Source organism: Stegostoma tigrinum, chromosome 19 (genome assembly GCF_030684315.1).
Source record: "Stegostoma tigrinum isolate sSteTig4 chromosome 19, sSteTig4.hap1, whole genome shotgun sequence".
Lineage (NCBI taxonomy): Eukaryota > Metazoa > Chordata > Chondrichthyes > Orectolobiformes > Stegostomatidae > Stegostoma > Stegostoma tigrinum.
The window spans coordinates 34,711,610-34,736,969 of record NC_081372.1 but is presented as its reverse complement, the minus strand read 5'-3'; the positions used below and the strand labels follow the sequence as shown (position 1 = coordinate 34,736,969).

The 25,360-nt window shown below is 45.3% G+C and overlaps 2 protein-coding genes across 5 annotated transcripts in view; one reads left to right on the top strand and one right to left on the bottom strand.

The window, feature by feature from the left end:
• fitm2 (fat storage inducing transmembrane protein 2) overlaps window positions 1-25,360 on the top strand; it is a 275,264-nt gene that overhangs the window by 106,328 nt on the left and 143,576 nt on the right. Inside the window, exons 2-4 of one of the 2 annotated variants that reach the window (XM_059652812.1) lie at window positions 5,550-5,677; window positions 5,775-5,861; window positions 6,913-6,968. The gene's annotated coding sequence lies outside the window, so the exon portion shown is untranslated. Of the gene's footprint in view, window positions 1-5,549; window positions 5,862-6,912; window positions 6,969-25,360 lie in introns of both variants that reach the window. The other variant, XM_059652813.1, reaches the window with a different exon arrangement.
• LOC125461340 (peptidase inhibitor 15-like) lies at window positions 5,435-24,523 on the bottom strand. Of its 3 annotated transcripts, none has more exons than XM_048550009.2 (6): window positions 24,462-24,523; window positions 23,960-24,266; window positions 12,043-12,161; window positions 10,041-10,173; window positions 9,060-9,175; window positions 5,435-8,266 (listed from the first exon to the last, which is right to left on the bottom strand). In XM_048550009.2, the coding sequence occupies exons 2-6, from the start codon at window positions 24,230-24,232 to the stop codon at window positions 8,131-8,133; spliced, it is 777 nt and encodes a 258-aa protein (XP_048405966.1). In that variant the 5' UTR covers window positions 24,233-24,266; window positions 24,462-24,523; the 3' UTR covers window positions 5,435-8,130. The 3 variants fall into 3 exon arrangements, with proteins under 3 accessions (XP_048405966.1, XP_048405968.1, XP_059508794.1); XM_048550011.2 differs by having other exon boundaries at window positions 24,444-24,520; XM_059652811.1 differs by lacking the exon at window positions 5,435-8,266 and having other exon boundaries at window positions 8,699-9,175.

The window sequence follows — 25,360 nt, the reverse complement described above, 5'->3', positions numbered from 1 at the left end:
CAGGCTTTGTTAGATTGCTGCACACATTCTGCATCTATTGAGCATATCTATGTTATGAAATAATTCACTATATAAGCAGCAATCCATGACTATAGGCTGTTAACATGAAACCAATATCAACCCTCTTTAGCAAAATGTTATAAATTATACAGAATAGGTAGCTACACATTTATTTGTCTAAACAAGCAATTAGGTATGTAAAACAGGCATTATTTTACATGACAAAATATGGTTCATTCTCAATGCAGATACAAATGTCGAAATTTTAGCCAGCATAAGGTTATTAGTATAAAGTTATTTGATTTGCTTTTCTCACATATGAACAGATTAAAAACATTGACGGTTTGCATGCACCATTAAGCTTTGAATAAATTATTTTGAATTTAATGTTCAGTCATGGTTTAAGTCAATATATTTTTAGTTGTCATTTTAAATATATGTTTTAAAGACTGCCGGCGCTGTTCAATATAAAATGCAATAACAATTAAACAAGTGATTTAAATGCACAGATGTTTATCGATTTCTATTTGTAAAATTGGAAAATGATTGGGAGTACTACAAAAACCAACTGGGATGAAAAGTATTTAATTAGACAGACCAAGTAATTGAATACCAGTTGACGTGTTTTTGATGCTACATTTCTTCACTTTTTGTGATGTTGAAATCATCAATGTTGCTGCTGGATTGAATATGCTACTTTGGCAGTGTTGATGGAAGTTGCATTTGCCTAAACCGAATTTGAATTGACTGCAGTCACACCAACATACTCCCTGAATAATACAATCTACAACTGTATTTATCCTTGAAACCTGTGTCCATGCATTCCTGCCCATTCTAATATCTACTTCTGCTCTTTCCAGCGGAAAATTAGGCAGGCACTTAATCAACACTGCTAAGCTCCTGTTTGATAATTTCACCCACTTTTGTACTCGCAATGAACACTGATCACGCACAATATTCAAAAAAGTGGCTGAGAACCTCTCTTGTCTTTTACCAATTCTGGATTGGTCTTAACACAGTGAAGAACTATTCAGGAATTCCGGAGCAATTCTCACCCTTATTTCTCTGGCTTTCTTGTTGGGCACCTCCTCAACTTTATTCAATACAATCCACAAGTACCCACTAAGTTCACATTTTTCTTGGCAGATTTGATTTCTTTTCAGCATACAATAAACTAGAAGGACAAACTTTCTCTTCATTTTCTAATTTTCATCCATTATCTCTATTACTTTTGCTGTTCTTCCAATGTGGCTATAAATCATATGTTTAAAGAAATAAAAAGACATACACTTATACAATGTTGCTCACCACAGGACATTTCAAAGTGCTTTATAACCAATGAAGTGCTACTTGAATGTAGCAACTGCTGTAATGTGAGCACATATAGGCCATTCAACCATTAGGGAGCTCTTGACAAATACTTCTAATCTGTGCATACCCAGCAATTGTTCATAACCAAATGCCATTTGTATCACTAAATATCATTGATAAGTGGAAGCCTAAATCAATATTTTCCAGTCCAAGTATACTGTCAAGACTTTTGACACGTGTTTGCTCCAGCTGAAATTGGCTAATTGCTTAAAAAGACAAGTGAATGAAGCTCAAGTTCCCATCATAGGGTGGATTCACTTACTGAGTTATCACGGAAGTCCTGGCAAATTGTTGTGACCGGTTTGAATCATATCGGTTAAATTCTCAATTTTTTTCTGTCTTTCTTATATATTAATGTTTTTTAAGTGAGTTCTGCTTTCACCATACGGGGATTTACCTGGTTGATATTACTGTGTACGCAGTGTGCAGACCGAAAGTAACATGCCACGTGAGTGTAAATAAACAAAAGAACAAATCCTTTACTTCCAAAAATGCCAGATATAGTGTTCTAATTAACCTGCCTGTAAGCAAGACCTATTACCACTAGGTGGCTCAGAAAGCAAACATTAAACAAAACTGAGATAATAAAATGTGAGGCTGGATGAACACAGCAGGCCAAGCAGCATCTCAGGAGCACAAAAGCTGACGTTTCGGGCCTAGACCCTTCATCAGAGAGGGGGATGGGGGGAGGGAACTGGAATAAATAGGGAGAGAGGGGGAGGCGGACCGAAGATGGAGAGTAAAGAAGATAGGTGGAGAGAGTGTAGGTGGGGAGGTAGGGAGGGGATAGGTCAGTCCAGGGAAGACGGACAGGTCAAGGAGGTGGGATGAGGTTAGTAGGTAGCTGGGGGTGCGGCTTGGGGTGGGAGGAAGGGATGGGTGAGAGGAAGAACCGGTTAGGGAGGCAGAGACAGGTTGGACTGGTTTTGGGATGCAGTGGGTGGGGGGGAAGAGCTGGGCTGGTTGTGTGGTGCAGTGGGGGGAGGGGATGAACTGGGCTGGTTTAGGGATGCAGTAGGGGAAGGGGAGATTTTGAAACTGGTGAAGTCCACATTGATACCATATGGCTGCAGAGTTCCCAGGCGGAATATGAGTTGCTGTTCCTGCAACCTTCGGGTGGCATCATTGTGGCAGTGCAGGAGGCCCATGATGGACATGTCATCAAGAGAATGGGAGGGGGTGTGGAAATGGTTTGCGACTGGGAGGTGCAGTTGTTTGTTGCGAACTGAGCGGAGGTGTTCTGCAAAGCAGTCCCCAAGCCTCCGCTTGGTTTCCCCAATGTAGAGGAAGCCGCACCGGGTACAGTGGATGCAGTATACCACATTGGCAGATGTGCAGGTGAACCTCTGCTTGATGTGGAATGTCATCTTGGGGCCTGGGATGGGGGTGAGGGAGGAGGTGTGGGGACAAGTGTAGCATTTCCTGCGGTTGCAGGGGAAGGTGCCGGGTGTGGTGGGGTTGGACGGCAGTGTGGAGCGAACAAGGGAGTCACGGAGAGAGTGGTCTCTCCGGAAAGCAGACAGGGGAGGGGATGGAAAAATGTCTTGGGTGGTGGGGTCGGATTGTAAATGGCGGAAGTGTCGGAGGATAATGCGTTGTATCCGGAGGTTGGTAGGGTGGTGTGTGAGAACGAGGGGGATCCTCTTGGGGCGGTTGTGGCGGGGGCGGGGTGTGAGGGATGTGTCGCGGGAAATGCGGGAGACGCGGTCAAGGGCGTTCTCGATCACCGTGGGGGGAAGTTGCGGTCCTTAAAGAACTTGGACATCTGGGATGTGCGGGAGTGGAATGTCTTATCGTGGGAGCAGATGCGGCGGAGGCAGAGGAATTGGGAATAGGGGATGGAATTTTTGCAGGAGGGTGGGTGGGAGGAGGTGTATTCTAGGTAGCTGTGGGAGTCGGTGGGCTCGAAATGGACATCAGTTACAAGCTGGTTGCCTGAGATGGAGACTGAGAGGTCCAGGAAGGTGAGGGATGTGCTGGAGATGGCCCAGGTGAACTGAAGGTTGGGGTGGAAGGTGTTGGTGAAGTGGATGAACTGTTCGAGCTCCTCTGGGGAGCAAGAGGCGGCGCCGATACAGTCATCAATGTACCGGAGGAAGAGGTGGGGTTTGGGGCCTGTGTAGGTGCGGAAGAGGGACTGTTCCACGTAACCTACAAAGAGGCAGGCATAGCTGGGGCCCATGTGGGTGCCCATGGCCACCCCCTTAGTCTGTAGGAAGTGGGAGGAGTCAAAAGAGAAGTTGTTGAGTGTGAGGACGAGTTCAGCTAGGCGGATGAGAGTGTCGGTGGAGGGGGCCTGGTCGGGCCTGCGGGACAGGAAGAAGCGGAGGGCCTTGAGGCCATCTCCATGCGGAATGCAGGTGTACAGGGACTGGACGTCCATGGCACATCCCAGATGTCCAAGTTCTTTAAGGACCGCAACTTTCCCCCCACGGTGATCGAGAACGCCCTTGACCGCGTCTCCCGCATTTCCCGCGACACATCCCTCACACCCCGCCCCCGCCACAACCGCCCCAAGAGGATCCCCCTCGTTCTCACACACCACCCTACCAACCTCCGGATACAACGCATTATCCTCCGACACTTCCGCCATTTACAATCCGACCCCACCACCCAAGACATTTTTCCATCCCCTCCCCTGTCTGCTTTCCGGAGAGACCAATCTCTCCGTGACTCCCTTGTTCGCTCCACACTGCCGTCCAACCCCACCACACCCGGCACCTTCCCCTGCAACCGCAGGAAATGCTACACTTGTCCCCACACCTCCTCCCTCACCCCCATCCCAGGCCCCAAGATGACATTCCACATCAAGCAGAGGTTCACCTGCACATCTGCCAATGTGGTATACTGCATCCACTGTACCCGGTGCAGCTTCCTCTACATTGGGGAAACCAAGCAGAGGCTTGGGGACCGCTTTGCAGAACACCTCCGCTCAGTTCGCAACAAACAACTGCACCTCCCAGTCGCAAACCATTTCCACTCCCCCTCCCATTCTCTTGATGACATGTCCATCATGGGCCTCCTGCACTGCCACAATGATGCCACCCGAAGGTTGCAGGAACAGCAACTCATATTCCGCCTGGGAACCCTGCAGCCATATGGTATCAATGTGGACTTCACCAGTTTCAAAATCTCCCCTTCCCCTACTGCATTCCTAAACCAGCCCAGTTCATCCCCTCCCCCCACTGCACCACACAACCAGCCCAGCTCTTCCCCCCCACCCACTGCATCCCAAAACCAGTCCAACCTGTCTCTGCCTCCCTAACCGGTTCTTCCTCTCACCCATCCCTTCCTCCCACCCCAAGCCGCACCCCCAGCTACCTACTAACCTCATCCCACCTCCTTGACCTGTCCATCTTCCCTGGACTGACCTATCCCCTCCCTACCTCCCCACCTACACTCTCTCCACCTATCTTCTTTACTCTCCATCTTCGGTCCGCCTCCCCCTCTCTCCCTATTTATTCCAGTTCCCTCCCCCCATCCCCCTCTCTGATGAAGGGTCTAGGCCCGAAACGTCAGCTTTTGTGCTCCTGAGATGCTGCTTGGCCTGCTGTGTTCATCCAGCCTCACATTTTATTATCTTGGAATCTCCAGCATCTGCAGTTCCCATTATCTCTGATACTACATTAAACAAAACTGAAACGGCTGTAGCACATTTGTAAAAAGCAATCTTAGGTTATTGACGGAGGTATAAACCTTAGTTCAGAACTGAAAGAAGGTAGTAAATGAACCTTTTAATAGAATTGAACAGAACAGGGGTCAACACACATTGCACATCTTCCTCCCATTGCCTCCTCACAATTTTATTTTGTCCAATTCCTTCAAGCATTTCATTTACGTCAAAAGATCATAAAGAAACAGGATCAGAGATGATGGGAACTGCAGATGCTGGAGAATCCAGGACAACAAAGTGTGGAGCTGGATGAACACAGTAGGCCAAGCAGCACCTTAGGATCACAAAAGCTGACGTTTCGCTCCTAGACCCTTCATTGAAGATGCTGCTTGGCTGCTGTGTTCATCCAGCTCCACACTTTGTTATCTTTTAAGGAAACGGGAGCTGGCTTAAGTCATTCAGTCCATTAAGATGGCATTTAAACTCAAAAAGAACTTAATTTCCAGTGTCCATTTTTGATGAAGGGCCCACATTGGAAATATGACATTCTCTTATTTCCTTGCAGATGCTGGTAAATCTACTTGGGGAGAATCTTATGGGAGCAACAGGGGTCACAGCTGTCTGATGCTACAGGACACCCGGGCTCCCTTCCTTGGGGGAAGTTCTGTCAAACAGGCAATCAGCCAGTCAAAGGTAAGCACTCCATGGAATCAGGAACTCAGGAGATGGGAAACCCTGCCACTCTGAGCTACCAGCTAATTTGAGCCCGGTGCTTCTTTTTGCTCATCAGTGTTACAGCGAAGTGGCACACTATCACAGGAACTGTCAATGTCTCGTCCACAGCAGACCCACGATCATGAAGCAATCCAGTTAACTGGTAAGTGAAATAACAAAGTGTGGAGCTGGATGAACACAGCAGGCAAGCAGCATCTTAGGAGCACAAAAGCTGACGTTTCGTTTAAGTGAGGACAGGCAAGGTTTCACTGGGTGGGGTTTATAAAGAGGAGGGCTGTAGGGGAGCAGAAGCAAGGGGTGGTGATGGCTTTTTAACAGGCACCCTTTTCCTAATGCTGGGTCCCCTCATCAGAGACTGCGTGCATGAATGAAGGACTACTTCCCTAACAGACCTCAAGCAACCCCACATGAGTTTACTTGTTGAATTCCTCAATGGTTTAATATTGGTGGCAGATGGAGAAGGTCTTTAAGTGAATTGTAATTTTTCATTTAAGTGCCTCAGTTGGTTGCAGGCCAGGAAAGACATCCACAAGTCTTTCCACCATGGACTTAATCTGAGTGGCAGCAGCATAGCAGCAAGTGCTCTCTACCTATCACTATTCCACTCAAATAAATGCTATCCCTATCACCAAAACTGGCATGGGGGTGGTGAGGTGGGTGGGATGACATACGACCCAATGTGTGTATCTTTCTGGCTTTTTCGTTGGCATTTCATCTTTCTAGAATTTGTAGTTTCTGTTTTCTTTGTGAAGAGGTTTTGATTTGCAAGATAGACTTACCTTTATAGTGGCAATTCAAGATATGATCCGGAGAATAAACTCCTCAGACAATGCACTTAAACATAAATGATGATGATGACGACAAGTGGTGGGATAGAGGAGTTAGTGGAGTGGGGTGGGGAGGGGAGTCATTAATGATTCAAGTAATGATAGAAACTCCCTGACAAACTGTCAAACTGACTCTAAGCTCAACTAAGCATAATATCCTGAGGTAGAAGATGTTTCTAAGGGGCACCTCAAATTGTCGCTGCTCAGTTTAAGATTACAAAAAGCAATGGATTAAAATGATTCTATTGACATAGCTACAACTATTTAATCTATCTCACCCTAAATTATTTTGTTGCATCATCATAATATGAACATCAATGAGGAAATTAATAATCTAAAGACCACTATTGTACATTTTGAAATCAGGTGGTGCATTGCTAGCTGAGCAAGATCCAGCTGACTGTCTTGACATGGGGTACAAAGTGAGTATACCTAGTTCCACTACTTGGTCTCATGAATAATTCATAATTGTAAAGCCAAACATTCTTGATGACAGTAAATCTTTAAATTATGATAATTTAAGCTTTATTCAGTCGTAAAGGACAGGTCCAATTGACACATGTAGCAGCTGTACAAATGTCCAAACTGCAGGTCTTGAAATGCACTTAATCTCAGTACAGCTATAGTAATACTGAAACTGCAACAGATGGCATGTTTTCATTTCCATTGCTGATGCCTTTTATTTAGAGAATTGTATTTTAATTATTGGTTTTCTACTTAACTGGGAGGCTACGAATACCTTTGGTAAAAAAACAAAGTAAAATAAAAAGCAGTTTAGTCAAGGCTCAATTGCTTCAGTTTAGCAAAGATCATCTTGAGATATCAGTAGTGTTGTGATATGTCCAATAGAGGGCAATCTGGATTTGCACTTTTCATTGTGTTGTGCTTTTGGAACTTCTATTTAAGTAAATTGTTCATGGTCTTTGTAGTTGAAAGATTAGTTTAGATTTGACATATTCTATTAAGTTTAACATACTGAAATTTTCATGGACTGCAATGCAATATGTGATGTAGCTGGAGATTATTCCCTTTAAACCTCTTTCCTGTATGCTGTAACTGAACAAATTGTACATTCGTATGGAGCAAAGAGTTGAGTGGCTACCCCTCCATGAGGATACAAAAATTTCCACTCATGTTTTAACACACACATAATTGTAAATATACTTAACAGTCCTCTGTTAACTATGCCATCCAGAACCTTTTGCTTACATTGGCACTGACTGAGTCATTGCCACTGTTACTGGTTGCCTGGGATATGGGAAAACAGAAACAATTCAGATTTATGATGTGTTTCTTTTAAAATAAACTTGTGTAAAATCAAAACCGCTTTTTCAAAAGTCTGAAAATCTTTCCTGATTTGTCAGAGGTAATGATCTCGTTCATAAGAAAATACATTATTTTTGAACAGTAATATTAATATTTTGAATAAACATGTCCCATGTGCTTTTTAAGGCAATAGTTAGAGCTCTTTTTTCCTGATTATCATTTTCATTAAACCAGCAGTTCATGCATTAGTTGCAAGTAGGAAACCAGATACTCGTATTAATTTTTTAACCACTGTCAACAAATTGTACAAAACATAAATTACTTGAATAGGAACAACCTATTGGACATGATTCCTGGAATGCAAAGATTGTTACTACAGTAGCCTCCATAGCTGGGTGGGCAAGCTGAACATGGTTTCCCAGTTTTATATGGAGCTTCTCCAATCCAGTTACCCCTGTATGAGAAAAATATAAAACGTGTACCATTTTAATATGCTTTTGTTTTACAATGTTATAAACCTTGCAGGGATCACTGCTCACTTTTATGCACCATTCCTTCTATGAGGATGATGACTCAATTTTGCAGTAGTAATGCCAGTGAAACTGTTTGCTTTCATCATGATTATTATGCTGAAGTTGAGAGCAACTTCTTGACATGGAAATAAGCTGCCAGTCATTCTATGTTTGTCTACAGGGTTTCTCCAGGTTCCTAGATGAGATAATGCATATCCGAGCTGCTAATGTCCATGCTGTGTGACTGTCATGTGTTCACTTCTTAAGAAGCCATATAACTATTAAAGCATTTTTTTTATAAGTTCCTGAGTGGAAAAGATTCAACAGTTTATTTCCACCTTTTATAATTTACCATTTCATTTTAAATTAGCACAAGTAACAGATTGCAGAAGATCAGTTAATGTAAAACTGTAAATCTCTACATCAAAACAATTTAGTTTAGTGATCTGGATCAACTTATAAATGTAATATATTTTTCATTGTGTGATATTAGTGTCATACAATGGCCCTAAGAATTATTGAAATTTTGTGATTGCTGTTAACAAAGACATCTGCTGCAAACTCAAAATTTTACATTACCAATAAAACACATATTTTGCATGATATCACTTCATTTTTAAAAATTATAATTTAAGTAGGGAAGACATTTTAAATTTCCTTGTGTTAAGTTTATTTTTGCTGTGCTATGACTTATGCTTATAAATGAAGATAGTTTAAATTAAAACTAATACATACTTTATTGAATAGTTGCACACTAAGAATGTAGCGCGGGGCCATAAAGAACCCCAGACTTTCATGTTACTGCAGGTGTGGACAGCACATCCTATTCTATTTGACGTTGCCCAGACCATCTGAAAAGTAAGGAATAATCCAAAAAAAAAATTAACTTTAAAATCTCTGTACTGAACATAGTAACTAAGGTACATCATGAACACTTCAAGCACGAGACATTAAAAATACATTTATTTCATTAATAAAACACATTTTAAAAATTCTGGCGCTGAAATATAAAAATCATTGCTTGTAATTATTGCCTGATCAAATATCCCATTCCTTCTTTTTGAAAGGTTGGCCCAACTTGACCACACTGTTGACATTCTTCAATGCTTAAAGCACCATTTATATTTAATCAGGAGAGATAGAGTGGCAGATTTCAGTTTAAGGATCACATATCCTTGAAAAATATGAAAGGATTCTCAAGCGTTATGAACATTGCCACTGAAAGCAACAGAACAGAATTTCTCTGTAACCGTTTGATATATTCATAACAGTGAATATTAAAAATACACAGCAGACATTCAATGTCCATGGAGACAAAAAGGCATGTTAATGTTTCAAATGTAAAAGTTCCAACAGAGCTAGCAACTGTAAAATAAATCAGATCCTTAATACATTTTAACAAAACAGAAGTGAAAGATTGGAATGCTGCATCTCATCAATTCATGAGCTGAAAATTCAGCAAAACCTTCCTTTCAAATAGCTGCAAAGAGATGAAAACTGGTTTATCTGTTTGTCCTGCTAAAAATTTCCAGTAACTGCTATTTATTATTTAACTTTTCAGCATATTAAAATCTACTGTAGTTGTTTGATACCAGAGTTAAATATTTATGTTAATATTGTGACTCACTAATGAGTATGTATTCCATGATCCATTTCCCACTGTAACACTAAATGCTGTAATTCATTGCAAAATCATTAGTATCTTGTATTTAATACCTGAGTATAGTGGGAGCAAACTGCTCCACTACATTTACTGGGGCATCGTGGACTGCATTCTCTCGGATAAGGAAAGGAGTAATAACGCCCTTCTTCATACCATGATTTTACCAGATCTAAAATTGACTGGTAGCTGGGAAAAAAAACAAAAAGCGTTTTATTTTGATATGATACCTGAACATAGGTGAAAAGTTTGCCACCTTAAACCTATCAGAATGATCACATGAATGCTGAATTTCAAATGATTGCAACAATTTGTACAGTAGGAGAAAAGGATTTCTGTAGGAAGGTATCTTGGCTAAGACACTGGAATGGAGAAAGCAACAGGGAGTTATTGGCTCTTCAGGCTCCTGGATAAGCCTATGCTTAAAGGTTTCCTTCCACATTAATCCTCCACTTAAAGTCCCTTCTGATATGGAACAGTACATGGGTTAGTTCATGTGTTTGTTGAGAAATCCACTAAAGGGTTCTCTGCTATTGTAAGCATAGCTTCAAAGGTCAATATTCACTTTGATATTCATATAGTTTCAATACAAAGGTGGCTTATCATCAATCTTATCATTAGGGTTGCAGCCATTTGATCATCTTGCTCACGTGATCCAGGAAAAGAGTACAACAGTTATCCTATGGGAAAGGGCTATCCTAATCAGATCATTGTTTTCACTATGCAAATTGGTCTACGGCCACCCCTTTTGGATCTGAAAAGTGGCCTTTCTTTAAGAAAGTACTGTGAAAAGGTAAACTCTCATTCAAACATCTGAACAATGGATTTAATAAACCAATTAATGTTGCCACTCTTTATATCGGGTACCGAGGTTTCTTTTTATAATATTTTAAATTCAGTGAACATAACCCATGCATGTAATATTTCAGAATATTTCTCATGAGCATAGTGACATTTTACCTACTTCTGAACTGCACTGAAGAAGCTGATTTCAGTAATTTCTGCTATCCTGACTCATCTTTACTCAGAGAATAGTAAGGGCATGGAATGTCCTGCCTGCAACACTAGGAGGCTAGCCAACTTTAAGGACATTTAAATGGTCATTGGATAAACATATGGATGATAATGGAATAGTGTAGGTTAGATCGGCTTCAGAGTGGTTTCACAGGTCGGCGCAACATCGAGGGCCGAAGGGCCTGTACTGCGCTGTAATGTTCTATGTTCTATGATCTATGTTCTACCTGTAATCCACACTGGGTGTAAACTGAAACAGGAGTCCATTTCTCCCATGACTTTTCTTATCCTTAATCGCAACAAATATTACAAATGTTACAATCTATATCTGCTGGAAAACTAGGAGCAAGGAAAAAAAAATCTCCTGAGAGTGGCCAGGATTCTGTAAGGGGATCTTGTCCACCAGTGACAGAATCGTCGAGGTGTCTTGTTAATTCAATGGGGAAGGTCCAACAAATCAAGTGCACTTTGGGCACTAAAGTGGGCATGATCAGACCTTCCCAGCACTTGAGGTTCCTGACTATGGAAGTCCCAGTGGGAACAGTGGCAACTGGTAGCAGTGCAATCACCTGAGACTGCAAATCCAGGATTGCAGGATCCAGATAAAAGACAAAGGCAGGATGAGGATCACTGGGTGGGCATGGTGGGAGTGGGAAATGGGGAATTCAGAGACACACACAAAGCTATTTCTTTCTTTCTAACCCATGACACTCACCTAATCATGTTCACAGATAAAGAATGGTCATTTGCGTGAGAAATTGGAGAAGTGTATTATGGTTTAAGGAGCTTTAGCTGAGTTAACTCAAAAGCAATTAATTTAAACAAATACTTAGTTGCTCAAGACTTTCTGTTGATCACAACATATTATGTGAGAAGTCTCACATTTTAAAAACAATTCCAGCCTTGACACACGTTATACATTCTATCCATCCAGAAAAATCAGGCAGGCTGTTTTACACAGCTAGCCAGCCTGTAACTGCTAGTTTTCTGCACACCAAAACCATCCACTTGTCCTTAAATATGGAATGGGCCTCATTTACTCACCGGCCTGATTGAATAGACATATTTTGACCAACATATCTCATCAAGCTTGGTGGTCCATGGTCCCATCTACAATACGCTGCCCATGCCTCAGCAGATTTTGCTAATCTGTCATCCCAGAGCTGTGAGAGAAGCAAATCAAGATGATAAATTTCACTTAATGTACTGAATTCAGAATATATCCTGATAGATCTAAAGAATAGCAGAACCAATAGACTTATGGAGTATAGGGGAGAGATAATGGGAACTGCAGATGCTGGAGAATCCAAGATAATAAAATGTGAGGCTGGATGTACACAGCAGGCCAAGCAGCATCTCAGGAGCACAAAAGCTGACGTTTCGGGCCTAGACCCTTCATCAGAGAGGGGGATGGGGTGAGGGTTCTGGAATAAATAGGGAGAGAGGGGGAGGCGGACCGAAGATGGAGAGAAAAGAAGATAGGTGGAGAGAGTATAGGTGGGGAGGTAGGGAGGGGATAGGTCAGTCCAGGGAAGACGGACAGGTCAAGGAGGTGGGATGAGGTTAGTAGGTAGATGGGGGTGCGGTTGGGGTGGGAGGAAGGGATGGGTGAGAGGAAGAACAGGTTAGGGAGGCAGAGACAGGTTGGACTGGTTTTGGGATGCAGTGGGTGGAGGGGAAGAGCTGGGCTGGTTGTGTGGTGCAGTGGGGGGAGAGGACCAACTGGGCTGGTTTAGGGATGCAGTTGGGGAAGGGGAGATTTTGAAACTGGTGAAGTCCACATTGATACCATTAGGCTGCAGGGTTCCCAGGCGGAATATGAGTTGCTGTTCCTGCAACCTACGGGTGGCATCATTGTGGCAGTGCAGGAGGCCCATGATGGACATGTCATCTAAAGAATGGGAGGGGGAGTGGAAATAGTTTGCGACTGGGAGGTGCAGTTGTTTGTTGCGAACTGAGCGGAGGTGTTCTGCAAAGCGGTCTCCAAGCCAATGTAGAGGAAGTCACACCGTGAGATGGAGACTGAGAGGTCCAGGAAGGTGAGGGATGTGCTGGAGATGGCCCAGGTGAACTGAAGGTTGGGGTGGAAGGTGTTGGTGAAGTGGATGAACTGTTCGAGCTCCTCTGGGGAGCAAGAGGCGGCGCCGATACAGTCATCAATGTACCGGAGGAAGAGGTGGGGTTTGGGGCCTGTGTAGGTGCGGAAGAGGGACTGTTCCACATAACCTACAATGAGGCAGGCATAGCTGGGGCCCATGCGGATGCCCATGGCCACCCCCTTAGTCTGTAGGAAGTGGGAGGAGTCAAAAGAGAAGTTGTTGAGGGTGAGGACGAGTTCGGCTAGGCGGATGAGGGTGTCGGTGGAGGGGGACTGGTCGGGCCTGCGGGACAGGAAGAAGCGGAGGGCCTTGAGGCCATCTGCATGCGGAATGCAGGTGTATAGGGACTGGACGTCCATGGTGAAGATGAGGTGTTGGGGTCCAGGGAATTGGAAGTCCTGGAGGAGGTGGAGGGCGTGGGTGGTGTCACGGACGTGGGTGGGGAGTTCCTGGACCAAAGCGGAGAAATTGGAGTCCAGATAGGTGGAGATGGGTTCGGTGGGGCAGGAGCAGGCTGAGATGATGGGTCGACCAGGGCAGGCAGGTTTGTGGATTTTGGGAAGGAGATAGAAACGGTCCGTGCGGGGTTGGGGAACAATGAGGTTGGAGGCTGTGGGTGGGAGGTCCCCTGAGGTGATGAGGTCATGAATGGTGTTGGAGATGATGGTTTGGTGCTCGGGTGTGGGGTCATGATCGAGGGGACGGTAGGACGTGGTGTCGGAGAGTTGGCGTCTGGCCTCGGCGATGTAGAGGTCAGTGCGCCATACTATCACTGCGCCACCCTTGTCTGCGGGTTTGATGGTGAGGTTGGGGTTGGAGCGGAGGGAGCGGAGGGCTGCCCGTTCTGCGGGGGAGAGGTTGGATTGGGTGAGAGGGGTGGAGAGGTTGAGGCGGTTAATGTCTCGATGGAAGTTGGAGATGAAGAGGTTGAGGGAGGGTAGGAGGCCTGGGGGTGGTGTCCCGGAGGAGGACTTGTGTTGGAAGCGGGTGAAGGGGTCAGTGGAGGGAGGGTTAGGCTCCAGGTTGAAGAAGTAGGCATGGAGGCGAAGATGGCAGAAAAACTGCTCTATGTCCAATCGTGACTGGTATTCGTTGATGTGTGGTTGTAGGGGAACAAAGGTGAGGCCCTTGCTTAGGACTGACCGTTCATCCTCAGTCAGTGGGAGTTCTGAGGGGATGGTGAAGATGCGGCAGGGCTCAGTGTGGATTTCTTCTCTGGGGTTGCTGGCTGTGGAGGTTGTGGGCGGAGTGATGAGGTCGTCGGCTGTGGGCGGGGTTCCATCGGCGTCGGCCGTGGGCGGGGTTCCGTCGGCGTCGGCTGTGGGCGGGGTTCCGTCGGCGGCGGCTGTGGGCGGGGTTCCATCGGCGGTTGGAGCATTCGGGTGGGCGGCAGCAGCTGCGGGGAGGGTGGTGTGTGAGCCGTCGAAACTGGAAGTGGAGGTGGTGACGGCAGCAGCGGTCCGGGAAGTGGTGTGGCCAGCGGAGGCGGATGTGACGTCATCGGTGAGGTCTCCGGTCGTGTCCTCATGGTCAATGGCGGCGGGTGCATGGTGGGGGAGGGGCAGGGACAGACCCGGGATTTGGGAGGTGCAGGAATCCTCTGGTGGGTGGCAGGGGCCAGTGAGTTTGTTGTACTTACGAGTTTTGGTGTCCCTCACCTTCCTGGACATCTCAGTCTCCATCTCAGGCAACCAGCTTGTAACTGATGTCCATTTCAAGCCCACCGACTCCCACAGCTACCTAGAATACACCTCCTCCCACCCACCCTCCTGCAAAAATTCCATCCCCTATTCCCAATTCCTCCGCCTCCGCCGCATCTGCTCCCACGATAAGACATTCCACTCCCGCACATCCCAGATGTCCAAGTTCTTCAAGGACCGCAACATTCCCCCCACAGTGATCGAGAACGCCCTTGACCGTGTCTCCCGCATTTTCCGCAACACATCCCTCACACCCCGCCCCCGCCACAACCGCCCAAAGAGGATCCCCCTCGTTCTCACACACCACCCCACCAACCTCCGGATACAACGCATCATCCTCCGACACTTCCGCCATTTACAATCCGACCCCACCACCCAAGACATTTTTCCATCCCCACCCCTGTCTGCTTTCCGGAGAGACCACTCTCTCCGTGACTCCCTTGTTCGCTCCACACTGCCCTACAACCCCACCACACCCAGCACCTTCCCCTGCAACCGCAGGAAATGCTACACTTGCCCCCACACCTCCTCCCTCACCCCTATCCCAGACCCCAAGATGACATTCCACATTAAGCAGAGGTTCACCTGCACATCTGCCAATGTGGTATACTGCATCCACTGTACCCGGTGCGGCTTCCTCTACATTGGGGAAACCAAGCGGAGGCTTGGGGACCGCTTTGCAGAACACCTCCGCTCAGTTCGCAACGAAAAACTGCACCTCCCAGTCGCAAACCATTTCCACTCCCCCTCCCATTCTTTAGATGACATGTCCATCATGGGCCTCCTGCAGTGCCACAATGATGCCACCCGTAGGTTGCAGGAACAGCAACTCATATTCCGCCTGGGAACCCTGCAGCCATATGGTATCAATGTGGACTTCACCAGTTTCAAAATCTCCCCTTCCCCAACTGCATCCCTAAACCAGTCCAGTTTGTCCCCTCCCCCCCACTGCACCACACAACCAGCCCAGCTCTTCCCGTCCACCAACTGCATCCCAAAACCAGTCCAACCTGTCTCTGCCTCCCTAACCTGTTCTTCCTCTCACCCATCCCTTCCTCCCACCCCAAGCCGCACCCCCATCTACCTACTAACCTCATCCCACCTCCTTGACCTGTCCGTCTTCCCTGGACTGACCTATCCCCTCCCTACCTCCCCACCTATACTCTCTCCACCTATCTTCTTTTCTCTCCATCTTCGGTCCGCCTCCCCCTCTCTCCCTATTTATTCCAGAACCCTCACCCCATCCCCCTCTCTGATGAAGGGTCTAGGCCCGAAACGTCAGCTTTTGTGCTCCTGAGATGCTGCTTGGCCTGCTATGTTCATCAGCCTCACATTTTATTATTATGGAGTATATATGTATTTGATATTCTGAATTGTTTTCAGGAGTTCAGGATTGAGAAGACGAATCCATGGTATGAAATTGCTAAGCTTCCCTTGTGGGGACTTGAGGAGTACTCTTCCTTCTTTCTACTCCTCTCTACTGTCTTCAAAAGTTGAGAATGCCACAGCAACTTCTAACTTGGGCTGGTGAGATAAAATTGCATTTGGGTCCTTCTGATATCAGTGTATGATATTGTCTCTCAGGGCTTTCAGGCTGTGATGGCTGTTGTGAAACCATCCAGCCCACTGAACAGATCTATAGCCTGTGAAACAGTGTTGGCTCGAGTTGACCAACCTAATACAACGATTTCTTAACAAAAACTGAAAGAACAGCAGAATCAGTATCAAAAACAGATATTGCAGGGAAAACCCATCAGGTCTGGCAGCATCTGTGGAGAGAAGCCAGAGTTAACGCTTCAGGTCATTTCTCTCCACAGATGCCCAGACGAGCTGAGCTTTTCCAGCAATTTCTGTTTTTGGTTACTACTATTTCTCAGTGATCCCCTCAAAGTACCACAGCAATGAGATGTGACATGAGACTTTCCAAAGCAAGCTCCAGAAATATAACCTGCATAGACTCTAACAAGAACAAACTATCATTAGACCATGGCAACAACCTCCCACAGTATTAGCCTTCAGGTTGCATCTATGGAAACCATCGCCTAATTTATGGAATAGAATCCCTACGGTGTGGAAACAGGTTCTTAGGCCCAACAAGTCCACAGTGACCCTCCGAGTACCCACCCAAACCCATCTCCCTATAACCCACCTAATCTACACATCCCTGAACACTACAAGCAATTCAGCATGGCCAATCCACCTAGTCTGCACATTTTTGGCCTGTGGGAGGAAACCTCCGCAGACATGGGGGGAATGTGAAAACTTCACAGAGACAGTTCCTCGAGCGTAGAATTGAACCCGAGTCCCTGGCGCTGTGAAACAGCAGTGCTAACCACCGAGCCACCGTGCCGCCCACAAATTGAATTGAAAGATGATTGAAACATGTTATCAGTGGCATGAATGAGCTGACAAATGCATGAGCATACACAGGTCTGATTGATTTTGCAAATATCATTCCTGGTAGTTAGAAATGTGCCACCTCTATAAATATTGGATGTGCCTCTTGGAACTGCTAGCATTTCCAGCAGTAATTACCAATTATCATTTTCTTAACAAACTTTAAAAGAATTTTGAAGCTGTAATCTAGACCCATATGTAAGAAATTGTCCAAAAACATTGAATAATTAAAACTGCAAACAATTCATTCATGTTGGACACTTAATTCGCTCTTGTTGTTTTATTTATGAACTCCCATTCTTCTTTACAGAACCTCCACAAGACAACGTAACTTTAAGTGACTTTTAAAAACTCAGGTTGTTAGAAAGCAAATATCACTTTAACAATAAGTGATAATATTCTGCCAAAATATTTATGCAGAACAGACACAATCACAACAATCATACTTACTTAGCCTTCTGGCAAGATTGGGAATGGAATAGGGCTTCTGAGCACAGAGCTCATCCATTCCGTCTCTATTTCTTTCAGTTTCTTTACTTCATTTTCTCTCTACTCTCATTTATTTTTCTTTTCTGTTTTATTTTGTTTACCGCTTGGTGTGTGACCTTGGTCTCGGCTCTGCCCTCTGCAGCTGGATCCTCAGCTTTCTGACCCACGGACTGCAGTGAGGATACGTAACTGCACCTCCTCCACAATAACAGTCAACACTGGAGTCCCCCAAGGATGCATCAACAGCCCCCTACTGTACTCCTCATACACCTGCGGCTGTGTCACCAAATCCTGAATGAATGCCATCTACAAGACAATGACGAATCAAAATACAGAAGGGAGATAGAGGGTTTGGTGATGTGGTGCACTGAAAATAATCTTTCTCTCAATGTCAGCAAAACTAAAGAACTAATCAGCAACTTCAGAAAGAAAGGAGGAGAACATGCACCCATCTACATCAATGTAACTGAGGTTGAGAGGGTGAGGAGCATCAAATTCCTCCAAATGACGATAACCAACAACCTGTCCCGGACTTCCCACGTAGATGTGACAGTCAAGAAAGCACAACAACGCCTCTTCTTCCTCAGGCAGCTCAGGAAATTTGTCATGTCCATAAGATCCCTCACCAACTTCTGCAGATGTACCATTGAAAGCATACTGTCCAGGTGTATAATGGCCTAGTACGGCAACTGCTCTGCCCAGGACTGTAAGAAACTACAAAGGTGGCATGCACAGCCCAGACCATCACGGAAGCCAACCTTCCATCCATGGACTCCATTTACATAGCCCACTGCCACAGAAAGGCAGTCAACATCATCAAGGACCCACTGTACCCTGATAGCGTTCTCCTACAGCATCTTTGTCAGGCAGAATACAGAAACCTGAACACATGCATGAGCAGGTTCAGGAACAGCTTCTTTCCAACCATTATCGGACTGTTAAATGGACTCGTCTTAAATAATGTAACCTGCAACATAACCTGGAGGCCTCTACATCTTTTTGATCTGTACATCCTCTGCTTGCTGTGATCTGCCTGTGCCGCTCATAAATAAAACTTTCACTGTATTTTGGTACACATGACAATAAAAATCAAAATCAAAAAGAGCTCAGTTGCAGCGAAGGCAAACAGGCCCAGCAGACCGACTCATGGCTGCTGCTGCTGCGGAGATGAGTTTGGGTTCACAGCAAAATGGGAGGATATTTAATTGGGGAAGAGGAAACTATGATGCGATTAGACATGAGTTAGGAAGCATGGACTGGGAGCAATTGTTCCATGGTAAAGGCACTATAGACATGTGGAGACTGTTTAAGGAACAGTGATGAATAAATATGTCCCTCTGAGACAGGCAAGAAGGGGTAAGATAAAGGAACCTTGGATGACGAGAGCGGTGGAGCTTCTCGTCAAAAAGAAGAAGGTAGCTTACATAAGGTGGAGGAAGCTAGGGTCAAGCTCAGCTCTAGAGGATTACAGGCAGGCGAGGAAAGAGCTCAAAAATGGTCTGAGGAGAGCCAGGAGGGGGCATGAGAAAGGCTTGGCAGAACGGATTAGGGAGAACACAAAGGCATTTTACACTTATGTGAGGAATAAGAGAATGGTCAAAGAAAGAGTAGGGCCGATCAGGGATAGCATAGGGAACTTGTGTGTGGAGTCTGAGGAGGTAGGGGAAGCCCTAAATGAGTTTTTTGCTTCTGTCTTTATGAAAGAAACGAACTTTGTAGTGAATGAAACCTTTGAAGAGCAGGTGTGCATGCTGGAATGGATAGAGATAGAGGAAGCTGATGTGCTGAAAATTTTTTCAAACATTAAGATTGACAAGTCGCCAGGCCCGGACCAGATTTGTCCTCGGCTGCTTTGGGAAATGAGAAATGCAATTGCTTCGCCACTCGCGAAGATCTTTGCATCCTTGCTCTCCACTGGAGTGGTACCTGAGGACTGGAGAGAGGCAAATGTAATTCCTCTCTTCAAGAAAGGAAATAGGGAAATCCCCGGCAATTACAGACCAGTAAGTCTCACATCTGTCGTCTGCAAGCTGTTAGAAAGGATTCTGAGGGATAGGATTTATGGCCATCTGGAAGAGCATGGCTTGATTAAATGCAGTCAACACGGCTTTGAGAAGGGCAGGTCATGCCTCACAAACCTTATCGAGTTCTTTGAGGATGTGACTAGAAAAGTTGATGAGGGTCGAGCTGTGGATGTGGTGTATATGGACTTCAGCAATGCATTTGATAAGGTTCCCCTTGGTAGGCTCATTCAGAAGGTCAGGAGGAATGGGATACAGGGGAACTTAGCTGTCTGGATACAGAATTGGCTGGACAACAGAAGACAGCGAGTGGTAGTAGAAAGAAAATATTCTGCCTGGAAGTCAGTGGTGAGTGGGGTTCCACAGGGCTCTGTCCTTGGGCCTCTACTGTTTGTAATTTTTATTAATGACTTGGATGAGGGGATTGAAGGATGGGTCAGCAAGTTTTCAGACGACACGAAAATTGGAGGTGTTGTTGACAGTATAGAGGGCTGTTGTAGGCTGCAGCGGGACATTGACAGGATGCAGAGATGAGCTGAGAGGTGGCAGATGGAGTTCAACCTGGATAAACGCGAGGTGATGCATTTTGGAAGGTCGAATTTGAAAGCTGAGTACAGGATTAAGGATAGGATTCTTGGCATTGTGGAGGAACAGAGGGATCTTGGTGTGCAGATACATAGATCCCTTAAAATGGCCACCCAAGTGGACAGGGTTGTTAAGAAAGCATATGGTGTTTTGGCTTTCATTAACAGGGGGATTGAGTTTAAGAGTCGTGAGATCTTGTTGCAGCTCTATAAAACTTTGGTTAGACCGCACTTGGAATACTGTGTCCAGTTCTGGTCGCCCTATTATAGGAAAGATGTGGATGCTTTGGAGAGGGTTCAGAGGAGGTTTACCAGGATGCTGCCTGGACTGGAGGGCTTATCTCATGAAGAGAGGTTGACTGAGCTCGGTCTCTTTTCATTGGAGAAAAGGAGGAGGAGAGGGGACCTAATTGAGGTATACAAGATAATGAGAGGCATAGATAGAGTTGATAGCCAGAGCCTATTTCCCAGAAAAGGCTAACACGAGGGGTCATAGTTTTAAGCTGGTTGGAGGAAAGTATAGAGGGGATGTCAGAGGCAGGTTCTTTACACAGAGAGTTGTGAGAGCATGGAATGCGTTGCCAGCAGCAGTTGTGGAAGCAAGGTCATTGGGGACATTTAAGAGACTGCTGGACATGCATATGGTCACAGAAATTTGAGAGTGCATACATGAGGATCAATGGTCGGCACAACATCGTGGGCTGAAGGGCCTGTTCTGTGCTGTACTGTTCTATGTTCTAGTATCTGTGTCCGGCCCAGATCCATGGAGATGGCAGCAGAGGTGAGATTGGGCCCAGCATGAGACCTGGCAGCATTAGCAGCAGCTGCATTGATGAGGTGGGCCTTAAGTGCCACCATGGTGGTGGTAGAGTTGTGTTTGGGCTGGGGGCAGTAGCCAGTGGCATCAGTGACATCCGTATCGGTGAGGTTTAGCAAGGACCCCTAGTGGTGAGAGTGTTGGTGGAGGTGAGATGGTGCCAAAGATTGGTGACTTTCGGTCCAGCATTGGTGGCATGATGAAGGAGACTCATATCTGGTCACCAGGGCCATGACTGACCACTTAACAAGACGGACTGTAAATCTGGACACTTTCTTTTATTTCTTCATTTTTCTGCCTTTACATTTTATTGGTTTATTTTTCTGTGTTTTAAAGATGACCCTGGAGTGAGGTGACGCTACGCAACACTTTTCACTGCATTTTATAACAAGATAAATGTGACAATAAATAAATCAAACCAAATTTAGCATCAGTAAATTAAGTTAGATATTCTTTTAATCTTAGTAATGCACAGAAGATGGTTCACACATTACCACATGGGGCAGAAAGGACTGCAGATGCTGGAAGCTAGAGTCACATGTGGAGCTGGAAAAGCAGAGCACGTCATACAGCATCTGACGAGCAGGGACTGAAACCCTTCATCAGTATATACTGATGTCTGGGATGGTTTTTAACGGTCTCAGTATGGAGGCAACACCACAGAAAAAGCATACTGATGTTGAATCTCACAACAATGTGTACAATGTATGATCAGATCAGTTTCTGACTGCTGCTTTGTCTTGAAAGATGCTAATGGACTGATAATTAATGCTTCATACTCTTGTTAATTTAAACATTCAATAATGAAGTTTGAACAAAAGCAGAATTTGCTGGAAAAGCTCAGCTGGTCTGGCAACGTCTGTGAATAAAAAAAATCAGAGTTAACATTTCAGGTCCAGTGATCCCTCCTCAGAATGAAGTTTGAAGTTTGCTTTGAAAGCGCCAACTAGCATTCAGTGTGAAATGTTATTCCTTCAACCTTTGTTATCAGTGATATAAATAAAATGCAATTTCAAAATATTTTTATTACTCTTAATTTTTACCTTTCATGGTCTGGTTTGGAATGGGGTACACTATTTTACCTTACGTTTCACTCTTCAGGCTTATCGCTACTCAATAACGAGTTTTCAGTTTGGCTGGTTAACAAGGTGTAAAAATTTATTTGCTCCGTTCATGCAAGTTCCAGGTGCACAGTGACCAGCCCTCTGCCTGCAGTTAAACGTTCATGAGAGAAAAAAAACACGCAGGCGACGGCCAATCTAAGTTTTCATTGGCCGCAGTAAAAGCTGGGCCATGATTGATTCCATAACCATGGTTGGAATAACGAATACAATAACCGGCACAGAGAGAGTGTCCAGAGCTGCTGTTGGTTGCTGCTGAATCAACACAAACTGTCTACTGCCGCTGGAACTAATACCTCCCTCCAGCCCCTGTGCTAACCTACTGCCGCTGGAACTAATACCTCCCTCCAGCCCCTGTGCTAACCTACTGCCGCTGGAATTAATACCTCCTTCCAGCCCCTGTGCTAACCTACTGCCGCTGGAACTAATACCTCCCTCCAGCCCCTGTGCTAACCTACTGCCGCTGGAACTAATACCTCCCTCCAGCCCCTGTGCTAACCTACTGCCGCTGGAATTAATACCTCCTTCCAGCCCCTGTGCTAACCTACTGCCGCTGGAACTAATACCTCCCTCCAGCCCCTGTGCTAACCTACTGCCGCTGGAATTAATACCTCCCTCCAGCCCCTGTGCTAACCTACTGCCGCTGGAACTAATACCTCCCTCCAGCCCCTGTGCTAACCTACTGCCGCTGGAATTAATACCTCCCTCCAGCCCCTGTGCTAACCTACTGCCGCTGGAACTAATACCTCCCTCCAGCCCCTGTGCTAACCTACTGCCGCTGGAATTAATACCTCCCTCCAGCCCCTGTGCTAACCTACTGCCGCTGGAACTAATACCTCCCTCCAGCCCCTGTGCTAACCTACTGCCGCTGGAACTAATACCTCCTTCCAGCCCCTGTGCTAACCTACTGCCGCTGGAACTAATACCTCCCTCCAGCCCCTGTGCTAACCTACTGCCGCTGGAATTAATACCTCCCTCCAGCCCCTGTGCTAACCTACTGCCGCTGGAACTAATACCTCCTTCCAGCCCCTGTGCTAACCTACTGCCGCTGGAACTAATACCTCCCTCCAGCCCATGTGCTAACCTACTGCCGCTGGAACTAATACCTCCCTCCAGCTCCTATGCTAACCTACTGCCGCTGGAATTAATACCTCCCTCCAGCCCCTGTGCTAACCTACTGCCGCTGGAACTAATACCTCCTTCCAGCTCCTATGCTAACCTACTGCAGCTGGAGTGAACATTGTCCGTATAAAGATGTCCCGAGAGTGACGCCAAACTGACAATGAACGAGTCACAAATTAAACTGTTCGGATCCCTCCTGGGACTGACTCTCTCCCCAACATTCCATTTTCAAAATATTTAGGCAGTGGGAAATTCCTGCTCCTCAAACATTTCCATTAAGTTTGTCACGTGTTTGCAAACTTTCCAAAACGGGGCACTTAAGTCTTTGAATTGTTAGGGGGCTGCTTTGTCTCCCCTGTTCTGGAGATTAAATGGTGAATCCGGATTAGGGATTCGCAATTCCAGTTTGGAACTACAAGTGAGTGGATGCACTTGGCTCAGTGAGCTTGGAGAAGGCACAGAGGTCAAAACAAAAACCTGCTTCTGCTGTGACAGCACTCTAAAGTATAGACCCAACAGGTCAGGATGGTGGTTACCTCAATCCCATTCAGATTCATTTCTTTCCATGATCTCCGATCAGTGAAGCAAAATTGACTCAGAATGCCACTCACCATGTACTCCATGTTAGCGGCTGGAGGGAAGACCTGCGAGCGAACCCTGTTGTGATAATCCAGAATCACGTTGCGGTCTCTCGGTGAGATCTGCCGCTTGCGTCTACTGCGGGGAGTCCCGGGGGCCGAGAAAAACGTTCTCCCCTCAGGGTTGACCTCGGCTGTTGGGTTCACCGTCAGGTCGGTGACATTAGCCAGCACAAACGCACCAGACTTATAACTGACCCATAATAGCAAGGATGTCAAACACAGGCGGATGTGTAAAAGGCTCATTTTGAATTCCCAAACTCGGCTGCCAGATTAATGTCTGAATCAAATATAAATGCAATAAAAACTATGAGATTAATTTTAACCTTCATTTACAGGTGTGCTTATTTGATAAATATAATTCAAACAAGTTACATCTTAACTTTTTGCAAAATCAAGATGCAAGATTAATTTTGTGTTAGCAATGAAATATCTTGACTGCATTTAATTGACATACCAACTCAGTGCCACATACCCGAGTCTGTTAAGCAAGGACAGCAAAGTGTGGTAAGGAAGTCGAATCCAATCAGTTTCAACACACTTCTGCTGTGATCTGACACAGGGAACTGTATAAAGTTCCCTGGGGAAACGTCAAAGTGTTTGAAGACCTGTGATAGGCTATGGGAGTATTTAGAATTTCCTGTCCATAGCACAAGTTTCTTACTACTTATCCGAACGCTTACTTATCGAGTATTCTCATTGCAGAGAATATCAGGCACAAAAATCTACCTCTATTGATTTATGCTATTATCCAAAATGATGAGATTAGGTTAAATCTACAATTAATTTCATTGAGACAGTGGGCCTGAACTCAGAAGTATACTTGTATGTTTATGCAGTCAATATTTCTAAAGTAAGCTGAGCATAAGTAGTATTCTTTGTGCTTGGATTTGGCCATTTGGAGGTTATCACATGTGGATTTGTGCATCTTGCTTAGTTCCCTTTCTAACATATTGAAAGTAATTGTCTGGCTTTTACAACATCCAACAGGAACCTTCACACAAAGAGAATAGTGTTCCTTTAGCAGTACAGTATACTGGATAAATGCTCCTGGTCCTGGACACTGGTGAAATGAAGAGCAAAGAACTGTGCAGCACAAGAATAGGCCCTTTGGCCCAGTAAGACTGCATGATGCTTTTCTAAGTTAAAAACCTTTTGACATTACACAGTCTGTATCCTTCTTATCCCTACATATTAATACATCTGTCAAGATGCCTCTTCAACATTGCTCTTGTATCCACCTCCAAAACCTCATCTGACAATGCATTCTAGGCACATACCAGCCTATTTGTAAAAATCTTGCCTCAAATCTCCTTTAAACTTACCCCCTTTAACCTTAAACCTTTGTAGCCTAGTAATTGATATTTCTCCACG

Bases quoted from the DNA above. Each gene is read 5' to 3' on its own strand.
- LOC125461340 (XM_048550009.2), bottom strand. From the start codon at position 24,232: ATGAGCCTTTTACACATCCGCCTGTGTTTGACATCCTTGCTATTATGG. The intron at 12,162-23,959 runs GTGAGTGGCATT...CTTCTCTCACAG, and splicing joins CCGCTAACATGGAGTACATG to CTCTGGGATGACAGATTAGC. The intron at 8,267-9,059 runs GTATGTATTAGT...TTTCTCATACAG, and splicing joins GTGTGCAACTATTCAATAAA to GGGTAACTGGATTGGAGAAG.